This window comes from Octopus sinensis, linkage group LG2 (assembly GCF_006345805.1).
Source record: "Octopus sinensis linkage group LG2, ASM634580v1, whole genome shotgun sequence".
Classification (NCBI taxonomy): Eukaryota; Metazoa; Mollusca; class Cephalopoda; order Octopoda; family Octopodidae; genus Octopus; species Octopus sinensis.
Genome location: NC_042998.1, coordinates 170,678,122 through 170,695,621, shown reverse-complemented (window position 1 = coordinate 170,695,621; position 17,500 = coordinate 170,678,122). Strand labels below are relative to the sequence as shown.

The window sequence follows — 17,500 nt, the reverse complement described above, 5'->3', positions numbered from 1 at the left end:
CAAAATCAAGTATTGTTATGAAACAAAGAATTACCACACAAGGGCTTTCACTTGACTAGAACCAATTCACTAGTAGTGTGACCATGTTAGTTGAAAGTCTCCAGTAAGAAGTCAAGAGTACAAAAAGCAGTCTCAGCAGACACAAAATAAAATATAAACAATGGAATATGGAATGAATGTATTTTGTATGAAACACTAAAGATAACTGAAGTGATACAAAAGAATGTGGCTTGAACATCGAAGGAACAAGTGAAGGTTATTATAATTGAAGTTGTTTCTCAAATAAATGATTGTGAATACCAAGTGTATAGTTAGTGAGGAAAAACTAGAACATTAACGAATTCAGATTAAAAACAGAGATGGGGATGGAAATATATATGTTCAAGAAATATATTCTGGAACAGAATTACTTTAGATGGAGAAAGAGTGATGAAGCAGTACTAGAACATATTACCTAATGGCTAGAAGAGTACCTATGCCAGTTACAGAAGTAGCATTAGCTTGTAAAAGATACAGAAGTAGCATTAGCTTGTAAAAGATTATTTCTGAATTCCCAGCTTTAGTCTTTTTTATTATTATTGTGCTAGTGCATGCTAATTTAGTTAGCAAGTATTTTACATTGAGGTTTGGTGAAAACAAATCTCCTCAAATTTGAAGAATCTTCCTTAGGATTCTGGCAGAATATATGTTGGTATTTTTCTACAGGTTGACAATGGGAGTTTCAATTCCATCTCCTTTTAGCATTTTGGATGTTGTCAAGTGCACCAATTACTACAGGAATGATTGTTGTCTTGATTATTCACTGTCTCCGCAGCCTTCTTGCTAGATTCTGATATTTCTCAATTTTTTCACTTTCTTTGCTATCATAGGGAATTGCAAAACCTACGATCTTACACTGTTTTTTTTTTCTCTATAATCATTTCTGGTCTTCTTGCTTCAACAGTATGGACAGTCTTTATAAAGAAATTCCTCAAGATCTTGTAATCCTCATTTTCTATCACAGCCTCTGGTTCATGTTCATACTTTTTCTGTTGTTCTGAAGCTATACACTTGGCTAACATCCCAATGCACTCTTTTACCTACAGTCATGTTTGTGTTTATACTCCTTTTGTGCTAGAATACTGCACTCATTTAAAAAGTGAGCGATACTTTTGTCTCCTAATAACTATCCTTCACTTGACAATAATTAAGTTGCATATCAAGCTCAACTGATCCATGACTAACAAAATTAATCCATTCTCCAGTTACTTTTGGTTGATAAAAGACATGAAAAATGATACTTACACTACCATTATCTGTATTTTCAAAAGCATAATTTGCAATGACCTCTTGCTAGATATATAAAGATAGCAAATATCAAAAAAAAAAAAATAAAATGAAGAGATTGCAAAATCCTTTTGGTTAAGGAAAGCATAATATTGCAAACATTAAGAATATGTATGGAAATGACTAATCTAATGTTTTAATAAAAGCTAAAACACTGAAACATGTTATACATTTACAAAAATAGAGAATAAAATTGTAATGACAAAGTATCAAACTTGAGTGGAAGTCTCCATGACAACTGATCAAAATAGAAATGATATGATATCTTCAGAGCTGAAAGAGTTTTATTGCTAGCATTAAACTAAAATTGCTGAGAAGATAACTCTTTGTCACTCTTGTCAGTATCCCCAGAGAACTGGAAAGATATACATGTTTTGAAGAACCAAGAAGTTTTAGATTTGTCTTATGCCTAATTTTTGAATCAATAGAGAAGGGGATGAAATTGACAAAACACTTACTCAACAATGGTTCAATACCAAGCAGTATTCTTTTAGATTTAGCTGCATGAATGTATTTCAACTGATCTCATTTACTTAGATTTCACCAAAGCTTAAGCAATGCCATCAGCTAGACATAGATATGACCACTGAGCAACTTCAAAGTGGCCTCCTTTAGCTGGTCAACAAGACAGCAGAAAGACAGCTGCAGCTGGTTAGGCATTGTTTGAGACATGTGCAGTTGCCTGCCAGCCATATTATCTAGGAATTGACCCATGGGAGGATGAAATGTGGGTATCCTTTCAAAACAATGATCAAGACTAACACAGGAAAGTGGTGCTGATGAACTTAGAATACTGAGGATGGAATGGGATTTGTTGTGTATTATTCATTGTACTCAATGCGAGGGCAAGTTGTAGTTGATAGATGAAAATAATGATCACCAAAGCCTTTCATTTTGAAACACATGGAAGACTGGAAAAAAATCAGTACAGAGGGACAAACGGGAAACTCTGTATTTTCAAATATGGACTCAAGAGATTCACATTAACAGCTACAGTCAGAGAAATAACAACTTTAGCTTAGTTTGAGAAAAATTGAAGGAGTGACACAACATTAAATTTTACTGGTTAAACTAACATTGCAAATAAAAAACAACAAAAAACACCTTGAAATGAACATAGATTTTTAACAAAAATGTTCTCACTATCCAGGTAAACAATAAGACTGAAAAGATTTTGGTCCAGATGTACTGAACTTATTTAGATAAGGACACATTGTGGCATTAGTTTATCTCAACTATTGCAATACAGGTTAGCAAATTAAAAAAGAAATACAAAGACTGATCAAATCAGTTTTGAGTAGGGCAACAAAACTATCCCTACCCATAAAAGCAAAATATTGACTTCCCGAATGTGAGTTCCTGGATGACAAGATAGAATTATTCAAAGAACAACAATGTATATGCATGCCTATGAATGCTCCATCTCAATGATGATAAAATCAAAAGAGGTCAAAAGAAGCTCATTCATAAAAAATAACAACAAAAAGTGAGTACATTTCTTGCATTTTGCACTGATTATTAATGTATTTCATAGAAGGGTGTTAGCTGGCAAAACTGACAGAGTATCAAGCTAAATGCCTAATAATGTATACTTTTTGTTTCCCTATATTTAAGTTCAAACTCTACTGATATCAAATTCTTACCTCTTAGTGGGGTCAATAAAATAAGTACTAGTAGTATACTGGTATTGATATCACCAACTTAACTTTCTTGTATGCAAAAGATGAACTTGTACCTTATCTAAGGAAGGCATTATTATATTTTATAAAGAATTCAGTGTGAAATGAAAGAAATTTTAAGAAAATATTCTTTGTGTGCATGTATACAATTTTATATATATATACATACACATGTATATATAAAATACACATACACACACAAGGTGTCCAGTAGGAAAAGTGCTAAGTTTATTAACATGTTCTATTTTAACTGATTAATTAAATTTTTTTTACCATGCTACAACTCAACAATTTTCAACACCATATAATTGTTATACTTGAGATGAAGCATTCCCCCTTGGTTATAAAAAAATGCAAGAGATTTTACCAAAAATCTTTTTGTAAAATAAACTAGCATAAAATTTAATCATGTGGTATTGAAGTTATGAAAGTGTAAAGAAGCAAACAAGTGGCACACTCAATTTTCAAATACGTGGACTATTACAGTAGAATGCTATACTTTCAATAGTAGTTATTCTCCAATAAATTCTCCCAAGGAAACAGATTCTAATCAATGTCAGACTGCACAGCAGTTGGAAATATTTAAAGAAAGAGTCCAATATCATCATCGAATTCTCCTTTAAATGCTATTGAAAAAGTGAGTTGTTATGCATAAACAGCTGCACATTAACAGACTTGAAAGCTGATGGCCAAAGGTGTTTTCCATCATTTTCAGATTAAACATTATTGGAAAGAGAGCTGGTTTTTCTGAAAGCACCATTATACAAGCAGACTATAGGTTAGTCAAAACTCAAAACAGAAATGGATTCTCATGATCTCAAAGAGGCAGATACTAAACCTTCCATTATTTGCTATGGCACTATTAACACATACAGCAAAACAAATTTGTTCTTCATTGAAGAACAGGCTATAATGACTCAAAAGCAATTCCATTGTACAAAAGGAAAAAGACAATTGTTAACCAATATGTTTATAAATTTAATCCCTGATGTTTCTGATTATTAACTGCGTAATGGATGGAGAAAAAGTGTACCTGCAAAATAATTCCCCAGAGTTTATCGAGCCCAATGTATGGCCAGCTAAGAGTTTAACATCAAATATGATGGATTATTGCATCTGGAACTTACTGCGATTAATATTGCAGACACAATGTGCAGAAATAACAGTTGTTAAGACTCTGAAAGTTCTCTAACTGTGAGTAATTCCATCTTACTTGAGGTGATTAGGAAGACAACCAGAGTCTGGATAGCAAACTTGCAGAAGTGAATGAAAAATACATTAAATAAATTTAATTTCTTGTTTGATTCTAAATACATGTTTTGGAAAAATCTGCAGTCATTTGTTGGTGTGGAGAGCATCCTATGTGTGAATGAGTGTAATAGGAACAATAGATTTTGCATTACTGAGTCTGAGAGACAAAAAGAAAATATTCCAGTTACATTTCCAGCATAAAATACAGCAAAAAGTGATGAATTCATCCATTCTAGCTGTACCAGCAACAGGAACTAGAGAAAAGTGGTTATAACAGCACTACACAAAATATTTCCAAAAATAAATATTTGTCATTTCAAGACAAACATGTTTACAAAATAGGTATGGCTTCTATTGCTACAAAGAGAATCTAGCTAGCACACCACTATCTTAAGTAAACATTTGTAGATCTATCCAAAATATGTGAAAAATATAAAAACCTTGTGCATTGCAGTGCGAGAAAACAGATGTCACATTGACAGCAGGAAGTGTGCAGAAGATCTTGCTACCAAATTGGCATCTGTACTTCTGGAATGTGAAATTGAACTTTTGATCTTTTAGAGTAGATTGTCATCATAGCTGATAGGGTAAATGATAAAGCAGTAAAGTATTCAAAGACTCTGTATTATAATGATATGATAGATTTATGAAATGAATGATCTGTAACTGAGAAAAGAGTAAGAGAAAACAAAATTGCTGGTAGATTTTACCAAAATAATTATTAATTATCATAACTATGTAATGTAACAGCATTGAAAAAAACAAACATGATAATTCATCAAGCAACATCAAGAAACAGATGACATCTCAATGACTTTTGATAACGTTGGTCACCAAACTGTAGATATCTTGCTGAAGTAAGATCCTGTATTATCAGTGATTAACAACAACCCTGTCATTGCTTATTAAGATGGAAATAGTGCAAGAAAGCTGTCATTTGTAAGGACCTGTGGTGAGTATAGCCAAAATATGTAAATTTTATATTGAAGTTTATGTTTCTGTATTTTCTTTACTGGAAATAAGTGGGATGACAGTCTCACCCTTTTTTATGAGTTAAAACTATTATAGAATAGTTGTATTTTGCATTTGGTGAGAAGTGTGAATATTAAATGAGAAAGGATGACATCTGGAAAACTGATAAATGCAAAAAGTCTTTCAGAGTACTAGACTGTTTTACAGACTCATGTCACATGATCATTTACTGAAGCTCAGTATTAAATTAATTTATTCACCTGAGTTTAGGAGAGAAAACCTATATAGATACTAACCTGTAAGTTAGTAGCTTAGAAACATTGCATAAGACTACACATGTCCTGAGATCAAACTACAAAAATTAAGGCAGTAATTAATTACTGATATATCAGTAGAAAGAGAAGAGAGCAACCTAGCACAGTAATGTAGAATAAGTCTAGAGAGTATTTAGTGAAAATGATGATATTAATGGTACAGCTGACTCCAACATCAAATGATTAACAAATTGATAGCATAATTGATCCATTAAAAAAAAAGACTAATTAGCATTTAAAATAATAGGTAAGTTAAGAGATATAATTCTTGCTAATTAGAGGGCAAACAGTTAAGGTACTATAGTTATGAAACTATGAAACATTTTGCGTTTGTCTATTCTGATGACCAACAAAGTTGGTTGTATAATATTTATATTAGAAATATTATTTTGTCAAGTAGAATAATATACAAGCAAATAACTGAAATTAAGAACGCTAGATAAAAGAGAAATCCATAGAAGAAATGGATAGAGAAAATTGAGCAAGTAAGCTGTAGCTGTAGATAGGTGTTTGGAACTGTAACCGAAAAAGGCAGATTTGACTAAATAAGGCATGAAATAGTGAATGCTAATTAAATATATGGGGTTGGAAGCAAAATATCTCTGAAACCAATCAACCCAATCAAAGCATTTGAAGAAAGAAAGATATTAAAACAGAGATGCTGATGTAAGCATGAGTTTATAAACACATTCACACATACACCTATATTGGTTGAGAATATTTTGTAGAATATTGTCTTCAACAAAAATCTGTGTAATTTATCGGAAACTTCCACAACACTACCCTAATTTCATTTTTTCTAACATTTATAGAGTTATCAAGATAACTGAAGGGAAGCAGATGAGTGAAATAAAAATATATAAAAAAAAAAAACGTTCCCAATTCTGCAGAATTCTCCAGTAGACAACACAGCCTCTTGTTTAATGTGGTTTGTAAGCTTTAAAATCTGTATAGCTTTAAAACTGAGAATTTGCTTACTTATTTAAGAAGTTTGTATTCAATAATTTAAAACTAGAAATATTTCTGTTGGTTGCACTTAATGCTTCAATTGCTGAAATAAATAGGCTCAATAAATATTTTTAATAATAGAAAAAAAAAAAAGAAGAAAAACTAATGAGGATGATAGTGATGATAGAATAAAAGTAATTTTCTAAATTAGATTTAGCAAATTTAGAAGGCAAGTTGAGTTAAGTGTCTTGCCTAAAGACACAACACAAATATGTACAAAGATATGGACTCATGACTCTAAGCCAAGAATTCAATATTGTCTTGTCTGTTGTATCGCTCAATAATAATAATAATAATAATAATAATAATAATAATAATAATAATAATAGCTTTTGATTTAGGCACAAGGCCAACAATTTTGAAGAAAGGAGATTAGTTAATATCGTTGACACCAGTATTAGGCTGGTACTTTTATTTTTATCAACCCTGAATGGATGAAAGACTAAGTTGACTTTAGCAGAGGAACTTTTTCTTTTATCCTTTCGGAGTCAATAAAATGCATGAATGGATGAATAAATAAATAAATATAATAAATTCTAACATAGGCACAAGACCACACATTTTGGAGCAGGAGAATATATTGATTTAGTCAACTCCAATAGATAACTGGTACTTATTTTATTGACCCTTGAAGGATGAAAGGCAAAGTTAACCTTGATAGGATTTGAATTTAGAACATAAGAAGTATAGTACTAAATATTGCAAGGCATTTAATCTGTTACTCCATAGATTCTGCCATCCACCGACCTCAATAATAATAATAATGGTAATAATAATAATAATAATAATAATAATAATGGTAATTACAATTATATTTATGTAATTGGAAACTGTTTGGGAGTCATATTTAACTGTTCTTATCAGTGGATCTTATGGAGTTTTGGCTGAAAGCAACTAAAGATAGATGAGAACACTATTTTCTTAGTCAAACAAAATGCTTGCAAAAGTCTGAAAATATGCTAATCATAGTTAATTGTTAAGTAACTTGTGTCTCTTTTTCAATAATACCAAAATTCAGTAAGGTTTCAATTAGCAATGAGATTAAGAAATATTAAGATAAAAAAAAAAAAACTGACGTGGTCACATATGAAATGGCAGTTAAAGATTTGATAGCTTCTAGGTTATGTATTATACATAGACAGAGGGAGAAAGGTTGTTTAGAATATTTAAACCACACAGAAAAAAAAATGTTTATCAGAAGAAAATTCAACATAAACTACTCCTTAATTCAATGCATGATGAAAATTTTCTCCCATATGAGATCAAGTTGAAAAAATAATTAAAAAAATAATCATTCAAGTTAGTGTGTACAGATTTAGAGAGCAGTAAACAAATGTTAAAACTTTCTAATACAAAATATGGTTGGTGAATTAAATATGTCATAAACTTTACAAAAAAAGTAATTGTACATAGTTTTATTGAGAATGAGTAAGCAGAAATTTCTTGAAAAGTTTTCAATAGAGGATATATTCTCTATATAATGAAGTTCTGTACTTTTTTTTTCATCAAATTAGGAGAGATTTGCATCAGAAATATGTGCAACCATCAGCAATAAATATCTAGTCATACCTCAGAAAAATGTCTTAACCATTCCATGAACCTTTTGTCGACACACAGGACAGTTACTGAGAGCAGGTGCACATGATGCACAACTGACCAAATGGCCACATGGTAAAAATACCACACTCAATTCTTCATCTAAACAGATTTTACAAAGCTTCAGTTCTTTCAGCATATTATTCTCTTTAACTAGATCAGCGTCTGATGAAGGAAAAAGAAAACAAAAAATGAAGACTACAGGGAAGAATGAATATACATTGTTGAAATATAATAAAAATGTAACAAATAGTCATACATTTTGAATATTAAAAACAATATCAACAGTTCATCTTTTATCTTTTATTGCTTCAGTCATTGAACTGTGGCCATGCTGAAGGGGTTTTAGTCACACAAATGAACCCCAGTACTTCTTTTCAAACCTGGTGCTTATTCTATTGGTCTCTTCTGCTGAAGTGCTAGGTTATGGGGGACATAAACAAGTCAAGTGGTGGTGGTGGCAGGACAAACAACACATGCACATAATGAGCTTCTTCACACTTTCTGTCTACTAAATTCACTCAAAACTGTATGTAGACATGTTAGCTATCAACCTCTAAATATTACAGCTATGTATACAAACCTATTCTTGTGCTCTAAACAGATTGTTATGCTAATAAACAATATACCATCATCATCATTATATATACTAGCAAATCTACCCATCTACAATGGAGGCATAAAATGAGGGAGGGAAGTCATAACAGCAGTATGTGTTGAGAAATGTATAAATGGACTTGATAGATATACTTTTATTTTAATTGTTTACACTATTTTAAGCTTGTTTATACTCTTATACATTCAAAGTTTACAAATTTCCTTATTTAAATTATGAATTGTATTCTGTTTGATAATACCAATATGATGTGTTGGACAAAACACATTGCTAAAATTGCCAAGGCTGAGGGTGTCTTGGCATCATTTACCAAGTCCTTTGTGAGCTGCTCTCCGGTTATCTATCTGAGGCTTTATATAGCTATGGTGCGGCCTCACCTGGAATTTGCATCACCGGTCTGGAACCCCTATCTTGCCCAGGATATTAATCGTCTGGAAACCATTCAGTGATGTGCAACCAAGAGAATATCCTCCATCAGGCATTTGCCATATTCTGAACACCTTACTTCCCTGGGCATGGATACATTGAAACTCCGACGACTGGCAGCTGACTTGGCAGGCACGTATAAAATTATTAACCATCTTACTAACAATAACTCTGAGCACCTTTTCAAACTCCACTTGTCTAACACCCGTGGACATGTTTACAAAGTCAGAAAACAGCACAGCTCCCTTGACTTTAGGAAACATATTTTCACACAAAGAGTTGTTGAAGCATGGAACAAGCTGCCAGCATCAGTTGTTAGTTGTCGGAGCACTGCATTCTTCAAAACTTCCATGCTTCCTGAGATTCACCAACACTACACCTGATTTTCTCCCCTCCATACACATGCAAGCATGTATCTGACTCATACACTGTTCACTTACCAGACATTTGTACATTACTGCATATGCTGTATACGCACTTTTGACAAGTTGTGGTGCACCTGAGCACTGTATACAGTAATTTCATTATTATTATTATTATTACAAAACTTCTTTGTAGACAATATTTTCTGTTTGGTCGACACCAATTTTCAAATTACTGGAGGCTGTTGCTCTACTCATAGTGACATATAACTGTTCATGTGTGAAACAGTGGAGTGGGTAAAAATACCTACATGATCTAAAGTCTGGCCCTGTGCCTTGTTTTGCTGTGAATGCATGAGTGGAATCTTTAGGGCTGCAAAAAATCAAACTAAGACTTACCTCTCACTGTTCTATGCAAATAATGTCAGGGTGTTCTGGTATCATGGGTTATTTTGATTGACAAAACTGAGACATAAATAACAGTGGCTTCGATTAGCCTTTTCAAATCCTGCTCGAGATTGACGCACTTCAATAACTGCTAAATAATCACACACACTTTTTCCATTTTATTTTTGCTATTAACCATCCTTATGATCCCTTCGTATCTATGACGGGGCCATGAACTATATGATCAAAATCCAGAGTTACTCATGGTTAGTGAATTTTAATAAAAATGCAAAGGTGGTTTATCAATTCAAAAATCGATATCCACGAAATAATAATACATTCTGATTCTTTAGTGCTAATAGCCTTCCTGATGAAGGTCTTTGTAATCCCGAAAAATATTGTAACTGTTGATCCAAATGTCTGGCTGTGAAGAAGGAACAGACAAACATTACGCCCATTATAGTAAAATAGCAAATCTGCCCATCTACGATGGGAAATAAAGGGATAGTATCGCAAATCTAAACACTCTGAATTCATGAACTATACGGGGGAAATCCAGAGTTAATTCTCGTTGCCGGAATTTTAACAAAAAAACTCCAAAAAACAAAGGTGATTTATTAATGCAAAATTCAATATCCACTAAATAATCAAACTTTTTCACGTTTTTTTTGTTGCTAAAAACCTTCCTGATTACCTCCTTCGCAATCCCGTAAAACATCATGACCATTGGTCCAGCTGTTTGACCATGAAGAGGGAATAGATGGACAGACAGACAGAAAGACATAACACTCATTACGATGTGTTTGTGTGTGTGTGTGCGTGTATATAATATATATATATGACACAAGCGGGCTGTGCCACATGGTTCCAGATTCAGTCTCACTGCGTGACACCTTGGGTAAGTGTCTTCTACTATAGCCTCGGGGCAACCAAAGCCCATCGTATATATGTCTGTGTGTGTGTGTGTTTGTGTATATCTATGTATGTGTGTCTTTGTGTCTGCGTTTGTCACCCCACCATTGCTTGACAACTGATGTTGGGGAGTTTACATCCCTGTAACTTAGCGGTTTGGCAAAAGTGACCGATAGAATAAGTACTAGGCTTACAAAGAATAAGTCCTGGGGTTGATTTCTTCGACTAAAAAGCTGTTTAAAGCGGTGCTCCAGCATGGCCACAGTCAAATGACTGAAACAAGTAAAAGAATAAAAGAATATATAATGTTGATATACATATAATGATGATATATTGTTTATTAAAAATAACCTTTGTGTAGTAAAATATCAAAGGATGCCTTCGAAATCCCTTCAAAGAGTTTCTTAACCCAATATTTACCAGCTTTGTTCCAAAAAAACTATTTTATATTCTCTTGAAGCTTCTAAACCCTTATGTTTGATTTTATGCCAAGCTAATACAAAAACAATTTAACATTAAACTGAAGAATTACTCAATACTTTTCTGTTAGAGTACATGTTTATTATACTTTCTAAACAGTTTCGGTCAACTAGCTTTTCTTGAATTCGATGACTGGCATCCGTGCTAGCAGGGTGCAAAGAGCACCATACGAGTGTGATCGTTGACGGAGTGGCTATTCGAGTATGATCATTACCAGCGTCACCTTACTAGCACTTATGCCTGTGCTAGTAGGGTGCCAAGAGCACCATCCGAGCGTGATCGTTGCCAGAGCAGCCAACTGGCTTCCGTACCCGTGGCACGTAAAAGGGCACCATTTGCGTGTGATCATTACCAACGTCGCTTCACTGGCACCTGTGCTGGTGGCAAGTGTAAAAAGATTCAAGCGAGTTCGTTGCCAGTGCTGCCTGACTGGCACGTAAAAAGCACCCACTACACTCTCGGAGTGGTTGGCGTTAGGAAGGGCATCCAGCTGTAGAAACTCTGCCAGATCAAGATTGGAGCCTGGTGCAGCCATCTGGCTTGCCAGCACTCAGTCAAAATCGTCCAACCCATGCTAGCATGGAAAGCGGACGTTAAACGACGACGATGATGATGATTGGATGAAGGCTAGTAGACTGAAACTTTAAAGTCACCGTCATTCATCTTGTAAAAGTATAATATTTAATATATATATATATGTGTGTGTGTATGTGTATATATATATATATCTATCAATAAAATACATTTAAGATTCGGCTAAATTAGGTACTTAATTGAGGTACCTTGTCAGGTTGTAATAATATGCACATCCAAACCATATTAAGTGACTATCAGACTTGGAGCAGAAGTGCCATTCTTGCAGCGTATGCAGATAATATGACTCAGCTAAGTGAAGAGATCCCTTCTTGGCTATTCAGACATGTACTTTATATTAAAATACCTTCTATAATATTTCCAAAGTGTAGATACCAAGATAGGTGAATAAAATATAAATGTGTAACATAGAGGTACAGGTGTCAATTCATTATGGCCGTTTCAAGCGATTCCTTTAATTGATTAATGAGAACATTACATCACTGCAAAGAAACTGTTTTTGTTAAATGACTTCATGAACTTCAAACATAAAGGACAATTTGTCGGATTAAACATAGTCACAACTCCACAGAGCCAAAATATTTACACTGGTTCTGCAGCTATTTTGTTGGCAGAATGACTTTACTAAATATTTTATATCTTGTAAGAATAAATAGAATTTAGAGGATAGTAGAGGGAAGGAGTAATTGAAATCAGTGACCCAGTTATCTATACCTCAAAACAATAGAGGGAGGATTGTCTCCAGTGGTCTAGATTTAAGTCTTAGGGGTGTCATACATGTATTCTGGTCAGTGGTGATAAATTAATTAACATCATGTCAGTCTGCTAAACTATTTTGTGTGATGCAACAATAGATTTGGTTTTATCTACAAAAGTGGGTAAGGTATGGGATTGTAATAAGAGATTGAGTGATGGCGAAGGGATAAGTAGAAGAAAAAATGGTTAGGAGAGTTGATACTACTTCATTTGATTATCGTATTAAAGGGGAAGATCTAGAAAACTGCTGGAATAAGTATTAGAAATATGGATGGAAATCAAATTCAGAGAATAGCAACAATTTTCAACTACAATTTAGCACATTTACAATATTATATCAATAAATAAACTATTAAATATATAGGTGAAGGATAAAAGGATCTAGTTAAACTGATTCACAAAATCTACATTTTTTAAAAAGGAAGAAAAAATCTGAAAATCGACTATATTAATGTAGTTTTCCACTCTTATTGCTATGAAGGTATGATGTTGTGAACAAAAAAGGGGAAAAGTTATAAAGGTTTAAAAATCGAAAAAACTGTGTATTTCTAGTCAATACAAAGACAGAAATTTTCTGTGTTTAGCATCTGTGAAATGACCTGTTTATTGTAAGTTTCTAAATAAACAGAAATACCTAATAAAATCAACATGTATCTTCTCACTGTTTCTTTTGTCTCTTCATTGATTTCTATAGTGTTTTGTATGTTTTTATAATTTTTTTTTATCTGTTAAATTAATATATGTCTGCATGTGTTTACTTTATGCATACTTTGGTATTATGTATACCTGTCATGTATTTGTGAACATCATTAATATATAAGTGCATGTGGATGTATGTATTCATATAAGTTTATATGTACATTTATGCATTCATATGTGTGTGTGTATGTGTGAAAAGGGGGAATCTATCTCCAAAACTCCTAAGTTGAGTAATGTTTTCATGCTTAGATTGTAAACTACAATTAAAAATAACACTGGTCAACAAAAAATTTGCCCCAAGAAAAAAACTACCTGTTTCTTATATGTTTTTGCATACATAATTCAAAAGTAATATCTGTATCACCCACAGTTTCTCTGTTCCATGATATCCCTCTCAGTTCCTGTTACATGGGCTAAATATCAGTTAAGCTGTTGAAATGTGAAGCTAACAGTTTAAGAAATACTCCTAATTAAAATTTTTATGAATAGAATTAACCTAGTGAAATCATAAATCCAGCTGTCTGAATCAATGAGTTTCTGAAGCTTGGCAATCCCGAGTCAATGAGTCACTGATGCTCTGTTAGTACCGTGCTTGAAGTGTAGATGTGTGGTTGTGTACTAAGTTCATATATTCCATTCACTTTCATAATGCCAGGAAACTGTATAAACATTGCAAACAACTTTTGCTATATTTGCGGTAACTTAACATTCAAGTCACTAAGATGGCATTTCATGCTATTGATTAAAAAGTGCTATGTGCATTATTTTGATTGCAAAGTGGGTGATCAGGATAAAATCTGGGCCAGGTAAAATGAATCTTGTGGTGTGAAGAATCAATACAGAACAACGAGTGGCACAGATGCGGGTGAAATGAAACACAACACAGTATGCGGTTGTTATGGTAACAAGCTGTTAATGCCTCACTGTCTGTTAATTGGCTAAAATTACCTAAATTTCCCAAATTTGATTCCAAATAACATCAGATTCTTTAATTTATGAGATAGAGTAATTGGTTGATCATAATCAAAATTCAGAGTTGCATTGACACACCAAAATTGAAAGCAATCTGGACAAAATGAAAAGGGGATGATTTTGTGAATCAGTTTAACTAGATCCGGATAAAATTGTACATAAAATAATGATAAATACATTTTTATATGCCTTACAGTATACTTTAATCTGATATTATTATATTCTAATACACATTATATTCATTATTCGATTATGTGCCTAAATTTTTAAATCTTGTATCTGAAGGTACTCCTTTATATATTTTAAATATCTCCAATTTATTTACACTATATCTTGGATCTTATTTTTTTATATCCTATCTTTATCCTTCCCTAATGAAGTGGAATGTTTCTAATATCAGTTTACTTTATATTACAAGTACCTTTTTATATTATAAGGAACTCAGTTATAAATTATATATATATTCTTTTTACCAGGATATTTTATACACAATATTTACGTAAAGTTTTTATTATTTCTCTTATATCTTAAGGTATCTCATTATTATAATTTTATCCTTCCCCTATACATTTAATAGTTTATTTATTGATATAATATTGTAAATGTGCCAAATTGTAGTTGAAAATGTTTGCTATTCTCTGAATTTGATTTCCATCCATATTTCTAATACAGCAGTTTTCTAGATCTTCCCCTTTAATACGATAATCAAATGAAGTAGTATCAACTCTCCCTAACCTTTTTTCTTCTACTTATCATCCCTTCCCCATCACTCAATCCCTTATATCCTGCACCTTATCCACTTTTGTAGATAAAGCCAGATCTATTGTTGTATCACACACAATAGTTTAGCAGGCTGACATGATGTTAATTAATTTATCACCACTGACCAGAATACATGTATGACACCCCTAAGACTTAAATCTAGACCATTAAAGACAATCCTACCCCTTTTGTTTTGAGGTATAGGTAACTGGGTCACTGATTTCAATTACTCCTTCCCTCCACTATAACCTCTACTATCCTCTAAATTCTATTTATTCTTACAAGATATAAAATATTTAGTAAAGTCATTCTGCCAACAAAATAGCAGCAGAACCAGTGTAAATATTTTGGCTGTGGAGTTGTGACTATGTTTAATCAGTCAAATTGTCCTTTATGTTTGAAGTTCATGAAGTCATTTAACAAAAACAGTTTCTTTGCAGTGATGTAATGTTCTCATTAATCAATTAAAGGAATCGCTTGAAACGGCCATAATGAATTGACACCTGTACCTCTGTGTTACTCATTTTTATATATATATGTATATTATATATGTGTACGAACAGCCATGCAACATGGCAGTGAAACATGTTCTGTGACTGCTGTGGACATGCATAAGCACACAAGGAATGAAGCCAGTATGCTCCGATGGATGTCTAATGTCAGTGTGCATACAGAGTGTAAGTACCTTGAGAGAAAAGTTGGACCTAAGAAGCATCAGATGTTGTGTGCAAGAGAGACGACTGCACTGGTATGGTCATGTGGCAAGAATGGATGAGGATAGCTGTATGAAAAAGTGCCACACCCTAGTGGTTGAGGGAACCTGTGGAAGAGGTAGACCCAAGAAGACTTGGGATGAGGTGGTGTAGCACAACCTTCGAACATTAGGCCTCACCAAGGAAATGACTAGTGACCAAGACTTTAGGAAATATGCTGTGCTTGAGAAGACATGGCAAGCCAAATGAGACCATAACCTCATGGCCTATACCAGAAGCATAACCAGCCCACTTATGTGTACCTTTTCCTTCTTTGGACACTAAACTCTGCTTGCGAAGACCTGTTGAGGCAAGTGAAATCGAAATCAAATTCGATGACTAGCATCTGTGCTAGTGGTGTGCTAAGAGCACCATTCAAGCGTGATTGTTGCCAGAGCAGCCAAATGGCCTCCGTGCCGGTGGCACGTAAAAAGCACCATTTGAGCGTGATCCTTACCAGTACCGCTTTACTGGCACTTGTGCTGGTGGCACATGAAAAAAACATTTGAGCGTGGCTGTTGCCAGTATCGCCTGTCCGGCCCTTGTGCTGGTGGCACATAAAAGCACCCACTACACTCTCAGAGTGGTTGGCGTTAGGAAGGGCATCCAGCTGTAGAGCTGTGAGATTAAGACTTTTGCTTACCAACAATCTTCTTGGCATCACAGTATGCGCCAATGTATTCTACTATAGCCAATGAAATCATGTGAATGGATTTGGTAGACAGAAACTGAAAGAAGCTGGTCATTTTTATATATATATACATATATGTATGCATGTGTGTGTGTGTGTGTGTGTGTGTGCACACACACAGATGTGTGCATTTGTGTCTCCTTGTCTTGGAAGCAGGAAGGGCAGCTAGGTGTAAAAAAAAATGATAATAAATTCTGTTTGATCCATTCAAACATAGATAAGTGGACATTAGAATGATGTGTCAGCTGGCAGAAACGTTAGCACGCTGGACAAAATGCTTAGAAACATCAATAGAAATGACGAACTGGCAGAAACGTTAGTACACCGGATGAAATGCTTAGCGGTATTTTGCCTACCGCTACGTTCTGAGTTCAAATCCCGCTGCGGTCGACTTTGCCTTTCATCCTTTTGGGGTCAATAAATTACGTACCAGTTATGCACTGGGGGCGATATAATCGACTTAACCCCTTTGTCTGTCCTTGTTTGTCCCCTCTATGTTGAGCCCCTTATGGGCAATAAAGAAATAAGAATGATGTGTCAGCTGTGACTCATTTTGTTTATTCTAGCTTTTTGATGGTATAGTTATACCAACATTAAATGATATATATCAATGTAAATCTGCTAACAATTACTGACCAGGTACATGTGTAACAAATCCATATTGAATAGAAAAAATACCCATGTAATCTGCAATATGGATGATGTTATCCACGTTGAATAGGCAAATATGGATTAAATCAAATATAGATAGAAAAACTCAGAAACCATACTCCATTCTAGCTTCCTGGCTTTTGGAAAAAATTGCAGAGGTTTATTTTAAACTGAAACTGATTTGGTGTTGACAGTTATAAAGTTTTAAAAGTAGATGTTTCCTTTCCTTGCGAGCAATAACAATCTAGTGTCGGTGTGAGACAACAGAAGAAGGATTACTTAATAACAGCTACT

At 33.7% G+C, this 17,500-nt stretch overlaps 1 protein-coding gene across 1 annotated transcript in view; it reads right to left on the bottom strand.

The window, feature by feature from the left end:
• Nucleotides 1–7,945: 7,945 nt before the first annotated feature.
• Nucleotides 7,946–17,500, bottom strand: part of LOC115228726 (putative inhibitor of apoptosis) — a 37,606-nt gene continuing 28,051 nt past the window's right edge. The window contains 1 exon segment of the mRNA XM_029799248.2: nt 7,946–8,311. Within this exon segment, the coding sequence (XP_029655108.2) occupies nt 8,121–8,311 (191 nt within the window). The 3' untranslated portion in view covers nt 7,946–8,120.